General features: G+C 42.0%; 1 protein-coding gene across 1 annotated transcript in view; it reads left to right on the top strand.

Moving 5' to 3' along the window:
* Nucleotides 1-13,693, top strand: part of Prkch (protein kinase C eta) — a 218,807-nt gene that overhangs the window by 122,967 nt on the left and 82,147 nt on the right. Inside the window, exons 8-9 of the mRNA XM_027929460.2 lie at nucleotides 2,733-2,876; nucleotides 3,031-3,204. Coding sequence (XP_027785261.2) covers nucleotides 2,733-2,876; nucleotides 3,031-3,204 — 318 coding nt within the window. The remainder of the gene's footprint in view (nucleotides 1-2,732; nucleotides 2,877-3,030; nucleotides 3,205-13,693) is intronic.

Raw genomic sequence — 13,693 nt, 5'->3', positions numbered from 1 at the left:
TCTCTTGCATTCAGCAACTGACAGGAGTTCCTTCCTCTGGGCTCTGTGGAGTGGGTGGAGTTGGTCAGTGGCCCTGGATGTGTTTTGTCATGCAGGCTCCCTGGGTGACCTCTGTTGGCTAGAGCCTTGGCTGCTTCCCAGGCACATTCTTATTGCTGCCTTCCTGGCCAACGTCTGCAGAGAAATAGCCATGGCTATATGGCTGTGAGATCTGTAAGGTGTAGCCTTATATATGGTTCTGGAAAATTCTAAATCAAACTGTTGCCTAATCTCTGGGTATGTGGGAAGGGAAGTGCAATCACTGTGAAGTTCTTAGTAACTTATAAAATGTCAACACTAACCAGTTTGTTTCCTTTTTAGTGAAAGGCTTCTGTCTAGTAGACAAGGGACTTGTATTGACAATGTGTTTCTTGATTTGACGAAAGTTACCAGAAAATTCCAAGTCCGTCTGTCTTATGGGGAGAGGCAGATAGGATGTTAAACCAGTGAGAGAGATTTCTAGTGCATAAGACAGCTGTTCCTAAAGAGAGGACAATGAGGATTTCAGCCTGAGCCAGGGCTTCTAAAGCACAGAGGGAATGGCATAAGCCAAATGATACAATCTCTAGACGTGGGTAGTATCCCTTCTTGTTTAAACTAAGTATCTTTAATGTTATGCTAGGAAAATCAGGATTACTTGCTGTATGACTTTACAACATTAAAAGGAGAACTTTAAGTCTAAAAAAAAGAGAAGAATGTGTTTTAAAACAAAAAAGACTGAGAAACACAGCCTTGGAGTTTTCTAGCTGTTGCACACCCAACAAGGCAAAGTATGTAAGTGAAGGAAGTGAAATTTAAGCTGGTACCACTTTTCTATCTTTGAAAAAACTGTAATGAGAGATTTAAAGGAGGAACTGTTAAAACCACTGGATTTTTAAGATACCCATTTTGTATCTGCAATCACTGTTTTATGGGGTTGAATAAAACCCTTGAAGTTTCAGGCAGCTGAACAGTGGGTTTATTGGCATCAATAGTTAGAAGCTGCCCCAGATAAGCTTTGTGTAGCTAAATAGGTCAAAATCTTCAGGGTGTTAGATTTTGATCTGTTATCTTATGGTAGATTGCCTTATAAATGTCCCAAAGTGGGCAATTGCAAAAGTCACCTGCCTTTGGGTAGCTCCTCTCTGTGAAGGGGCATCAAGGATCCAGGATCTGACCAACGTGACCACATTTACTGCTGGTACCGGGCGGTGAAACTGAAGCTGGTGAATATGTAAATTGGCCCATCTTTGTAGAGTGCAAAGTCTTCAAAGTTCATACTTTGGCCTAACAGATTTCATTTCCAAAAAGTTACTTGAAAAAAATAGATAATGGTAATGACAGCGTGGCTGAAGTGTATTGACTGACAGGCACCAATCTGTGCTACGTGTTCATTTATTTCTCATGGTAACTTGTATGGCAGATGCTATAACTGAAATTTTGTCAGAAGAGGAAACTGAGGCTGGGTAAGGTAACTGGCTCAAGGTCACAGGTTAGGTTGCAGAGCAGTTACTTGAACCTAGGCAGCTTCCTTCAGAGCCTGAACTCATTAACCACCCTATTTTGAAGATTTGCATATAAGTATGTTCACTATGGTATGAGTGCATGTATTATGTACACTGTGGTTTAAAAAATGGAAGATGGCCTGTATTTTCAATAATAAGGAAATTACTAAATAAATAATGATATGTCCATAAAATGAATTATTGAACAGCCATTAATGCTCATGTCCTAAGGATGGGGATATAACTCAGTGGTAGAGCACTTTGCTAGTGGGTATGAGATCCTGGGTTCCATCCTTAGCACCACAATAAATAAATAAATAAATAAATAAATAACTTTCATATTCTGAAAGGATCCTTAAAGATATGTAAAACACACATCACCAATTTTTAAAGAAAAAAATGTGTTATAAAACATAATTATGTTTTAAAAAATTTACTAAAGTATGAAAATATGCATGTCTCTTTATTTTTAAACTGTATATGTTTTGAGAAGTGGCTGATGAAATTTTAGGTATTTAAAATTTTATCCTTTGGACCTTTTGTAATTGTTCCAATTTTCACATTGAATTTTCACTTCTCTTATATAATTTAAAATTCTGTATTAAAAACTTTGCATCACGGCTGGGGCTGGGGCTCAGTGGTAGAGCGCTTGCCTAGCATGTATGAGGCACTGGGTTAGATTCTCAGCACCGTATATAAACAAATAAAATAAATGTAATAAAGGTCCATCAACAACTAAAAAGTAGTAAAAAAACAAAACAAAACAAAAAAACTTTGCATCATTCATTTTGTGTGCTGATGTGGGGCAGGAACTTGATCCTCTGCACAAACACGAAAACCGCTCTTTGCATGAAGTGGACACTAGGTGGCGCTCCTAGACTCCAACAGCCCTATGAAAAGCCACAGCAAAGAACACAGAGGGACCAGCCTAAGGCATCCATCCATGTTTCCATACACTCCATTTGAGCTCAAACTGCAAATTCCTGGCTTAAATATATTTTATGATGATTTTTTTCCACATAGAAGTAGGCACAATCCAGAAGTTGCTGCTAAGGTAGTGTTGATCATCAGCTGAGCTGAGCTGATCTTTCCACGTGTGCTGGATAGAAGGTTGGGAATGCCTCCAGCTAGGAGGGTCTTCTCCATCCAAGCATACTTCATGCTCACACTGTAATTTCTGACTTAACATATTCTTTCTCTTCTTTGTAGAAACTTGTTTCTAGATCGACCCTAAGAAGACAGGGAAAGGATGGCACCAAAGAAGGAAATGGGGTTGGGGTTAATTCTTCCAACCGATTTGGTATCGACAACTTTGAATTCATCCGAGTGTTGGGGAAGGGGAGTTTTGGGAAGGTGAGTCTTGATGAGTCTTGAACTGTCTGGGTTAATGTAAACATGTTATATGTATGTTCTTTATGTGTGTCTGTGTGTACACCCATCCACTTGTGTGCCTCTACACTAAGAACCCACAGAGGCCTCCCTCACACTCCCTCCTGTTTTGCCCTAGGTGATGCTTGCAAGGATAAAAGAAACAGGAGACCTCTATGCCGTGAAGGTGCTGAAGAAGGACGTGATCCTCCAGGATGACGATGTGGAATGCACCATGACTGAGAAGAGGATCCTGTCTTTGGCCCGCAATCACCCCTTCCTCACCCAGTTGTTCTGCTGCTTCCAGACCCCTGTAAGTACGACTCGGGTTCACTGACTCTGCAGCCTCCATCATTGGAGTTGAGATAATAAGATTTTGAGGATTTTATAAAGTTGAGGATCAGAAATTTTTTTGGAATGGTTCTGAACGTAGGACCATCCAAAGACGTTGGGGACTTCTGGCACCCTCTGGGAAAAGAGAGAAACTAATGAGTTCACCTCTCCTTCCTTCATGTTGTCCTGGGAAAGGTTCACCTCAAAGGCTGTGTGTCCTAAGAATGAAAAACTCTTCCTATGTGTTTTCTCTAGCGGAGTGAAGTTTACAAAGACTAAGAATAGAGTAAATGTTCTAGGCTGATTTTCTTGATGAATTTGGCCTTGATTTTACTCCAGACATAGGCACAAGAGGTCAGAAGAGGGGTCTGAAAATATTCTCTTCTGAGAGAGTAGTCCCAAGAGGGCACCCTGATTTGGAATATCCTGAGGCATTTTTCCCAGCTTCAAACAAAATCTTTTGATTGATGCCACGGACTGATTTGGGACTCGAGTCTGTCCTATCAGGGTTAAGGCAATTAGGAATGCTTTTGGCTGTGGTTAATGGAATACCCAACCAAAAGTGGTTGAAACAGAAACAGTATGGGTTCATTTCATTAATACAGAGTTTGTTCTTTATTTCATGTGATGAGAAGTCTGATGGTAACAATGCTAAGATTGCATTCATTGCCCAGTGACATTGAGCCTGTCTTCCCCTCAGGGGTCTCAGGGTATTTGCAGCATCCCTCAATATCATACCCTCATATGACCAAAGCAGGAAGTACAGCGGCAGAGACCAAAGGGCTGCATGGACCACCCTTCTTTAATCAGGATTAAAAGACTTTTCCTAGATGTAGGCCAATTAATCTTAGTAACAAGGGAGGCTGGAAGAACAAATATCTGGCCAAGATAAACATCAACCTCTGTTCATCCCGAGGCAGGGAACTCTGCTGCTTATTTAGAATTGGGCTCAAATTTTGAGTTTCTGGTATTGGTAAGAATGGAAATGGACCCTGAGAGGAGACCAAGATTCTGATGGATGAGTCGGTAAATAAGTGAGTCGGTAAAAATTTGACAATTTCTTATTGTCAAAAGGCATTCTGGGAGAGCGGCTTCTGGGTCTGCTCCATCAGGGAAGTAGAAGGTGCCCTAGGAGTGGGATAGGGGCATCTCACCTGGTCAGAGATGCTGATGCACAGTTCTATAAAAATTAACAGTGAAGCTGGAACCAGAAGGGTAAATTGAATTACTTAGGCAAAGGGAATAAAGGTGAATATGCCACGTCTGGTAAACAGTGCACACAAATCTGGAGGTGAGGGAGAACATCAGGTGTGAATACAGCTCAGTACGTGTGGGGTTCTGAGGCTGAGGATGGGCCTGGTGGAACTGAGGATGCATTAAGGAGTTTGGATTTTAATCTTAGGAGCAATGGAAAGTCGTGGAATAAATTGAAGCAGAGTGATGATTTTTCAGATTGCATTTACTTAACTGTAAGAAACTAATTTCTTACAATATACAAGCACCCTCCAAATATCTGTATCATTTCTCCAAAAGAAATAGTATTTATTAGTTTCATGTGTAGCTGTTCAGAGAATGTTTTGTCCATAAAACCATGCATACCACCTATATGCATGCATGTTTATTTTTTAAAAAAAATCAAAAGCAGTCATATACTTCATCATGATTCTGTTCTTTATTTTTAATATAATAGTATGTCTTGGAGCTTGTTCTATATTTGTGCACACCCAGCTGCTTAATTTTTAATGGCTGTATGATATTCCATTCCATTTTAAGGGCTTGCCACATTTTATTTAATGTGTTCTTTTGTGTGTGTGTTTTTTTGTTCTTTTTAGATATACATGACAGTAGAGTATGTGTTGGCATAATCTACATATATGGAGTATAACTTATTTTAATTAGGATTCCATTCTTGTGGGTTGTACATGATGTGGAGTTTCACTGGTGGTGTACTCATATATGAACAAAGGAGTTATGTCTGATTTATTCTACTGTCTTTTCTATTCCCATCTTCCCTCTCTTCCTTTCATTCCCCTTTGTCTAATCCACTGAAATTCTGTTCTTCCCTCCCCCACTTGTTGTGTGTTATTTAACCTTCTCTTTATTACCACCTGCTGTGCTGTGTTTTTTGAGTTCACACTCCCAAGGTGAGTGAGGAAGCCTCCTACTCCCACTTTCCCATCACAGCATGCTATATATTGCTTTGGTGACCTGGGAGCTTTTTAAAAATGGTATCTTTGAAGGTCTAGCTTGCATTTCTCTGACTGAGGGTGAGACTGAGCAGTCTACTGTTTAAGGATCACTTGCATGTATTGGGAAGGGATATGTGCAGACTGGAGAACAGGTGGAATGGGGAAGACTGGAACTTGGAGATAGGAGGATGCATTAAAGGACATGCAGAGTGTGCACTTCTATGCTGCCCAAGTGTTGGAAAGGATGGGGGAGACAGCTGATGGCTTATCCAGCCTCCCTCTGCACCTCACGCTTCATGGTCTAGGCTCCATGAGACGACCGCCTCTTTGTCAGTGGCCCTCAGTGGCTCCTGAAGTCCTGGGACTGACCTGCCCCCTTGCCCCTAATTCTTTTCCCATCTCCAGGGTCCTCAGTTCCTTTAGAGCTGCAGTGTTCCACTGCCTTCCACTGCTCCCTGGAATATCCTCCAAACAATATTCTGTGCTCCGCCTTTGCCAATGCAAGCCCTTCGCCCATCCTCACCCTCCTCATCTAGCTGTTTTCTTGGAGAAGAGTGGGGTGACATTTTGGGGTCTGAGAGAGACAACTGAAAGATCAGACAGGTTGTCTGCGGGGATTTCAGGCTCCATCCTCCTGAATACCACGGTGAATACCATGAATCAAGCAGCAGATCTGGGTTATCACTCAGATTGCCTTTCCTAGGGTCCGACAAACAGATTGGGTGGTTTCCTATGATTTTAGGTTAATAGTTGTAACTGGCTGATAACCTTGAGTCAGGCAGTTGACTGGTATTTAGGGACCCTAATCTAAATTCCAGTTGATGGGCTGGGGACATAGCTTGGTGATAGAGCCCTTGCCCAGCACACACAAGGCCCTAAGTTTGATCCCCAACACTGAAAACAAACAAAAACTCAAGTTAGAACTGATTCAGGCAAATAAATAAGTATGTCTGACCCAACTTCAAGGGTATTTTACTTATAAAAGAAAATCCTCGTGATTCTGTATAAGCAGTCACATGTCTCGCCAATAATTACATCATGTTACAGTAGGGAACAAGAAACTAACCTGGGACAGATTAGGAACCCAAAGACTATAGAATGCATAGTTTTCCAAGAAAAGGTATAAATTATATGATATACGATTATAAATTTTAGCGGCCCCATGGGATTCCCAGAGTTTTAGCAGCTGAAGCCTCTACTGGCATGTAGTGTATTTTTTTCTAGTGAAAGTCTGATGTTTGGCCACAAGGTGGCAGTCGTTACTGCAAAGTGATTTTTATTTCTCCACCAGTGAAATATGAAACACATGTAACTGCCATTGGGGTTTAAAAATATATGCATTGCGATACATGTGTCTAACCCAAAAAATAAAGGGAATTCTCCCCTGCATTAAATTTAGATGATAAATGAAATGTTAGGAGCCATCTTGAAAGAATCAATTGAGTTTTTCTCATGCTAAGGTAGATTGCTGTTCTCATTTTTCTTCTCCCGGGTTCATAAGTTATGAGCCTGCACAGTGTCAGTGTACATGGCATTTCTTTACTATGTGTCCATCTGCAAGAAATCCTCAGGAACTATCCCCATTCACTGTTATAAAGCAAACTATAAAGGACAGAAAATGTTGGTTCCTTTGAGAAATGACAGCAGACAGATGATGACTTTTTAACTACCCAGTTCTTCAGGCCCTGGCTTCTTGAAGGGGAGACTCCTCAGTGTTTGATGTTGACCCAGAGGAGACTCCCCTGCAGAGCTGAGAAAGAGTCTAGGTGAGGCCCTGGAGTCACTCCCCAGCTGTCTGATAGTCTTTCCCTGGGAAGGCCCTTGTAGGAAAAGGACTCCCTGGTGTCCAGCCCTGTGGAATCTGCATTGCTGAGGGTCCCTGGACTGTAGGTGTGGAGACAAGGTGGGCCAGACTGACTCTGACCCTTTGGTCATCTGAAGTCTTACACCACATTTTGGGGTTGACCCAGCAGTTGTTTATGTGCCTCCTTCAAACTTCTGAGATTGAAACAGCATTGCTCTCGGGATCAGAAGACTTGAGTTTCATCCTAGCTTTGTTCCCCTCCTTCTAAATAGCTTGAGTCTGTCCTGAAATTCACTGGAGTCCTAAGGTTCCCATGATGAAAATGGAAGCAGAATCGCCCTGAGGTCAAGTGAGGAAATGAACCAGAAATGCTTCCTACACAGTGTGAAGCGCTGCTCCAGAGTAGAGCAAGTCAACTCATTGTAACCTCGACCACCCCCTTCACTGTGCCAAAGACAGGTGCCCCGGGGCTTCCCAGTGGCCAGCAAAGTTCCCCACAGGGAGGCAATCATGAGCATCCCGATGTAGGAATTTTGGAGCTTCTTTTGTTCTTAGCCAAAAAAAAAAAGATAAGCAAATTTCAAACACTGGAGAATATATTGAGTTTTCTACATAGATTTATAAATCCATACATTTACCACCTGATTTTTTTTTCATTAGAGTACATTGTTTGCATGTATATAGTTAAATTGGCACCTTCATACATTTCTGATAGCATTATAAACTTTAATATTTTGTGAAGAATTTGATAATCTCTATCAAGACTCATAAACTGTACTCTTGGATCTGTTGATTTTATTTCTGACAGTCTAGCCTGTGGCAATGGTGTAAAGAATAAATGTTATACATAAAGATGCTTAATTTTCAGTTGTTACTTTGACACTTTCCCAGATTCCACATAAAAGAGAAATCATGTAGTATTTCTCTTTTTGTGCCAGGCCTATATCACTTAATGACCTTCAGGTTCATCTGTGATGTTACAAATGACAGAATTTCCTTCTTTCTAAAGGCTGAATAAGACTCTATCATGTTGAAATTCCAAATGTTCTTTGTCCATTCATCCGTATCCTCATCCATTCATCCATATTGTGAATAACACTTCAGTGAGCAAGTATAGCTAGCTCTTTAACATGCTGATTTCATTTTCTTCTAATGTATGCCTGGTAATATGGATCATATGGTAAGTTCCATGGTACCATTTTCCATAAAGGCTGGGCTAATTTAAATTCTCATTGACAGTGTGCAAGGATTCCCTTTCCTCCATATCATTGCCGGCTGTGTCATCTTTCATGTTTCTGAGGAGGTGATATCTCATTGTGACTTTAACTTGTATTTCTCTGGTGATTAGTGATGCTGAGCATTTTTTATGCACCTATTGGCTATTTTTATGTCTGTTCAGATTCTTTGCTTATTTTCAATTGAGTTGTTTATTTTGTTCCTATTAAGTTGTTTGCATTCCTTGTATATTTTGGATATTAGCTCCTTATCAGATACATGATTTGCAAATATTTCTCCCTGTGACCTCTTCACATTGTCAATAGTTTCCTTTGTTGCACCAAAGATTTTTAGTTTGACTGAATCCTATTGTCTGTTTTTCCTTTCATTGCCTGTGCTTTTGGGGCCAAAACTTTTTGGGGCCGAAACTTTCTTAATAGAAAATTATTGATAAGATCAATGTCATGGTGCTTTCCTCCTATATTTTCTTGTAGTAGTTTTACAGTTTGGGATCTTATATTTTAAGTCTTTAATCCATACTAAGTTGATTTTTGTATCTGGTGTGAGATAAGGACCTAGTTTCATTCTTCTACATGTAGGTATCCAATTTTCCCAACATTTACCAAGGAGACTGCCCTCCCCCCACGTGTAAAAACAATTAACCATAAATGTGTGGTTCTATCTCTGGGCTCTGTATTCTGTTTATTGATCTATGTGTCTATTTTTTGTCAGTGTCATGCTATTTTGACTGCTGAATCTGGATAGTAGATTTTGAAGTTGGGTAGGGTGACGTCTCTGGCTCTGTTCAAGATTATGTTGGCTTCAGTGCATTATTTATAATGGGAAAATGTTAGAAATAACTTTAGCATCCAGCAATGTGGCATACTTAAATAATAGACTGGGCTGGGGATCTAGCTCAATGGTAGATCATGTGCAAGGTCTTGGGCTCAATCCCAGTACCAAACACACAAAAAAATACATGTATTTACACGTTCACCCACGTACACTACTTGTCAAGGATTTTTAACCAATAAAAGGAGACAACATAATAAAAAAGATTTTATTGTATATTATTATGTTAGTGTATGTTATATATTAAGCAGTTAATTATTATGTCCAGACATTGTCGAGAGCACCTATCATGTATTATTCTTTTCGTCTAATTCTCACAATAGCCTAATAAGATATGTATCATCATTCTCTTCATTTTTGTCAAATAGTGAAGCAAAACACTGAAGAGTTAAGTTACTTGTCCAACATCCAACACTAGGAGGTTAGAGTCCAAGAAACAATATAGAATCTATGAATTTGAGAAATTCATATCAAGTTCTGTCCAAGACGGCATATTGGTAAACCTGCCCTTCCCTGAAACAAACAAACAAGGACTGGCAAAAAATTATGCCAGTGACTATCAGAGACTGTATTGAAGTAGTGGACTTATGGATTTTTTTTCTTTTTTCTATTTATCAAATTTGGTAGTGTGATTGCTTTTCTTAAAGATGGGGATGGGAAGGAAAAAAAAAAAACACCTTCAGTCAGGGAGGAGGGCTCTTGGTCTTTAAGGTCCTGGGCCTAGGAAATGCTGCCTCCCTCCTCCTGCTTCCAGATAAACTCTCTTCACACTCCTTTTATCCTCATCAGTGACTGTTGTGTCAGCCGCTGAGCCTCCTGGCATTTATGGCCTGGAATCTGGGTCTCGGCTGCCCTCCTCCCATGGGCTCTCCACTTGGGTTCTCCTGCTGGAGTCTCAGCTGATGCCAAGGGAGGAAGGGGGAGCGGGGAGGGGAGAGAGGAAGGAACAAAGACAGGGCAGTAGCAGGAAGGGGGAGTGGCAAAGTAAATATTGGTCAGATGCTTTAGTCTTTGTTCAGGGACCCAGTTTATGGGAGCAAAGGTTCCATTTGGAAAACATGAGACACTATGCCCAGCGCCTGAGAACTGCTGCTCAGTAGCAGGCCCCGATGATGATTCCAGGGACGCCCCATTCCTTGGGAAGTTACTGGAGCACGAATCCACTGCCTTGAGGGTGGGCTGCAGACTGCTGTGACCCCCTTTGCAAGGTCGAGGCCCAGAGCCCTCCCTTCTGCTGGCTTCTGCCTGGGCTGCTGACAGGCATGCTCAGGGTGTGAGCCTGCAAGGGTGGCGTTCCTGGCAGGAACAGAGCTTTCCACACCTCAAATGTGGGTCAACAAAGCCGAAATCTATTTTTGAAGGTTGGGGTGTCCAGGAATCTTGAGAATTAAATACCATCAATGTACACCCTGGCCCCAAGTGATTTCAGTAGACTTCAAAAATGTTGGGGAAATGACCTGAGCACATGAACTCAAGGGTAACATTCTTTCCTCTGTATTGTTTTCTCCATTGTTTTTATGTTAAATATTAGCGAAGGAGTGTGTGAATGAGAGAAGAGGTACAGCGCTTGGTCACGTGGCCCTGGAAGTCATGGGTCAGCCTTTCCCCAGGAAAGTAATGCTGCTGCAACCTTCAGGGCAAGAGCTCTGGCTTGAAATTCTGGCTTGGCCAAGAGCCCACTTGTCCTCTAGAAGCACCCCCTGCCCCCACCTCAGATAAGCTCCTCTTCCCAAACCTGTGTCCTTTTCCTCATGGTTGGCAGAAATACTCCTAGAAAGGCTCCCCAGTCTGGCTGCAGACAGGCGTGTGGGAACAGCAGCTCGCCTGCAGCCCTGTTCTGCCCCAACTGCCATGTCCTCTCATGTGATTGCTGATCATCTGCAGGATGGCTGGGCCTGTTGGTGTCCCAATTGCTGCCCTACTGATGGATTGGGGGAGGAGGAGGCACACTTAGCCCTGCATTATGAGTTACTGTGATGTCCTGGGCAAGGGGAAGAGGCCCCATGACTGCAGGGTAGTAGAGAAGTCCAGCCCAAAACTGGAAAACATTTCCCTCTGCAGAGGCAAGGGTTCTCAAGAGGCCTCTGTCACCCTCCTCATAGTTGCTTGATTATTATTATTAATTTTTTTGACCCTGAATGGTGTGGGGTTTGCAAAAGTCAAGGTTGAAAAATGAAAGAACAGTTCACTGAGACCCTAGCATACATTCTAGGTACTTCTACTGATTACCAATATTTCTAAAACTGCAGACCGGTGTTCCATGAGTATCTATTGAACAAAATGTCTTATTCAATACCTAAAGTGAACTAGGAAGATCATTTTAAAGGTCTGGAAACTGGGGTCCAGAGGAGTTAAACAGTTTACCCCACATCACAAAGCAAGCAAGAGCTATTATGTGGATTCTTGATCAGGCTGTCCAGCTTAATTATTTATATGTCATTTCCTTTATACCACAGCAGGAAATCTCTTCTCTCTGCAATATGTGTAGCTGAGCAGGATAGTATCATTAGGGAGGAATAAAAGCAGTTTTTTCACAATATGTAGTTTGGGGACTTTGATGAAATACCTAAGGATATTTCCTCTTATCTGTTTGTAACTAGGTTTCCTCCTTTCCCTAAGCAATGACTGCTACAAACACAATTTGGTCTGCTTATGGTTCATTTGTTATAGTTTGCCTTTGGCTCAGATCAAAATAGAAAATGAGCCAGAACATGGTGTTTCCCATCTCTGCATGTTCCCAACTTTTTAATAGTGTTTCATCTTTCTTTGAGATTATTAATTATGGGTCTATATCCATAGTCAGGCTGGATCTGGCTCTTGGGGGGTGGTGAGGAAATGTGTGACCAGCCTTCTTCTCAGCCTGAGATCCCTGGGGACAAGATGTACAGAGACTATCTCCAGGCTCCAGATCTGGGGGGATTTTTTTGGGACCTTGTCTTCTGCCTTCTCAGGCTTCTAGACTTTCTGTTGCTAAATGGGGCCACAAAAATGAATGGTACAAAAGAGAAGCTGAACTCTACACTGTTCCATTGTCTCTGTCTCTTTGGATAAGACTGCCTGCCAAGATATTTGGTCTGTTAAAAGAGTTTGAGACAGTGGCCTTGAGGTTGCTCAATTGTAACTGGCCTCCTTGCTGATTGATACCAACGACAACTCACAGGTGGAACAGACCTGCCACTTCGGCATTTGCTAAGATGGTTTGTGGACGTGTGTGTAATTTCCCTTGACGTAACTGAGACTCTGCCAGGGTCAGATGTGGCCCCGATGTGTGATGTGTTCATGATGACTGAAAGCTTTTGGTGGTGGCGATTGCTTGGTCATGGTTTTTCCTGACCACAATTGGGAACTCTTAGAATCTGCAAGATACAGAAAGTTAGAGATACCTTGCCCTCAGCAGTGTCCTTCATAGAAATATAAGTGACTTCTCTAGAGTGAGAAGAAGATGAACTCTGTACCATGCAGCTTAGTGAAAAGTCGGTCTGAGTGAGAGTTAGGCAAAAGAAGCAGCTGTTTTATTCCTTAGTCTTGTATGAAAGAAAAGACCAACATGTGTAAAGTAGCAGTGTGCAGTAGATTGCATGTTCTAAGTGTAGTCCTTATACCACCAGAGGAAAGATAGTTGAAAATAACCCTGAATTCTGGAGAAGTGCCTACCTATGTGCCAGCCTTCCTGCCCAAGTGCTTGAAGACTGAAAAACCAACTAAGACTTTAACCTTAAGCAGCACCTTGGGTACAACCCACAGGTTTTTCCACAGGAAACAGGGTAGACTACTTCCTCGACCAACTGGGATGTCTGCACTGGACCTGAAGCTAATACCTGTGGGTGGCTAGCATGGGTTCACCCCACTCTGAAAGAAGAATCATTCAATGTAAAGCCTGCCATCTTGGTTCAAAACTAGAGGCTGCAATATATTTTAGTTTTGAAATTTTGAGTTTTCTGTAATTACTTACTCACTGGTAAGAACCTGTCACATCTGTCTCTGGTAGGCCCCAGAACAATCCAGGACCTCTCGTGAGTTGGAACAACCCTGTTGGCATCAAGTTAGGATATCTGGAGGTTTAGAGAATTGCCTATTATAGTTAGCTTACAACAGAAGGCCAGGAAATGCTTATTTATTCAGCTCATGTGGACGGAGTACTTGTGAGGTACAGGCAGGGCTTCACACTCTGAGGTCCAGCACTGCACACAGCAGAGGGGAGTCCCTGTCCTCATGTAACTGACCTTCTGGGAGTTTATAGGCCTGAAGCTCAGGAACAGGCTGTCCTACAGAGGAGACTCAGCTGGTAACCTCCATGGGTAGCTGGTCCCCGTGGCATTTCTAAGTGTTGAAGACTGACTCAGAGCAAGACATCTGGTTGGAAGGAGGCCCATGGGGCTTATCTTGATGCTGCATTTGCATATTAAGTG

Source organism: Marmota flaviventris, chromosome 2, assembly GCF_047511675.1.
Source record: "Marmota flaviventris isolate mMarFla1 chromosome 2, mMarFla1.hap1, whole genome shotgun sequence".
In the NCBI taxonomy this organism is placed as follows: Eukaryota; Metazoa; Chordata; class Mammalia; order Rodentia; family Sciuridae; genus Marmota; species Marmota flaviventris.
Note: the sequence above shows the minus strand (reverse complement) of the source record. Positions and strands in the feature narration are given on the sequence as shown.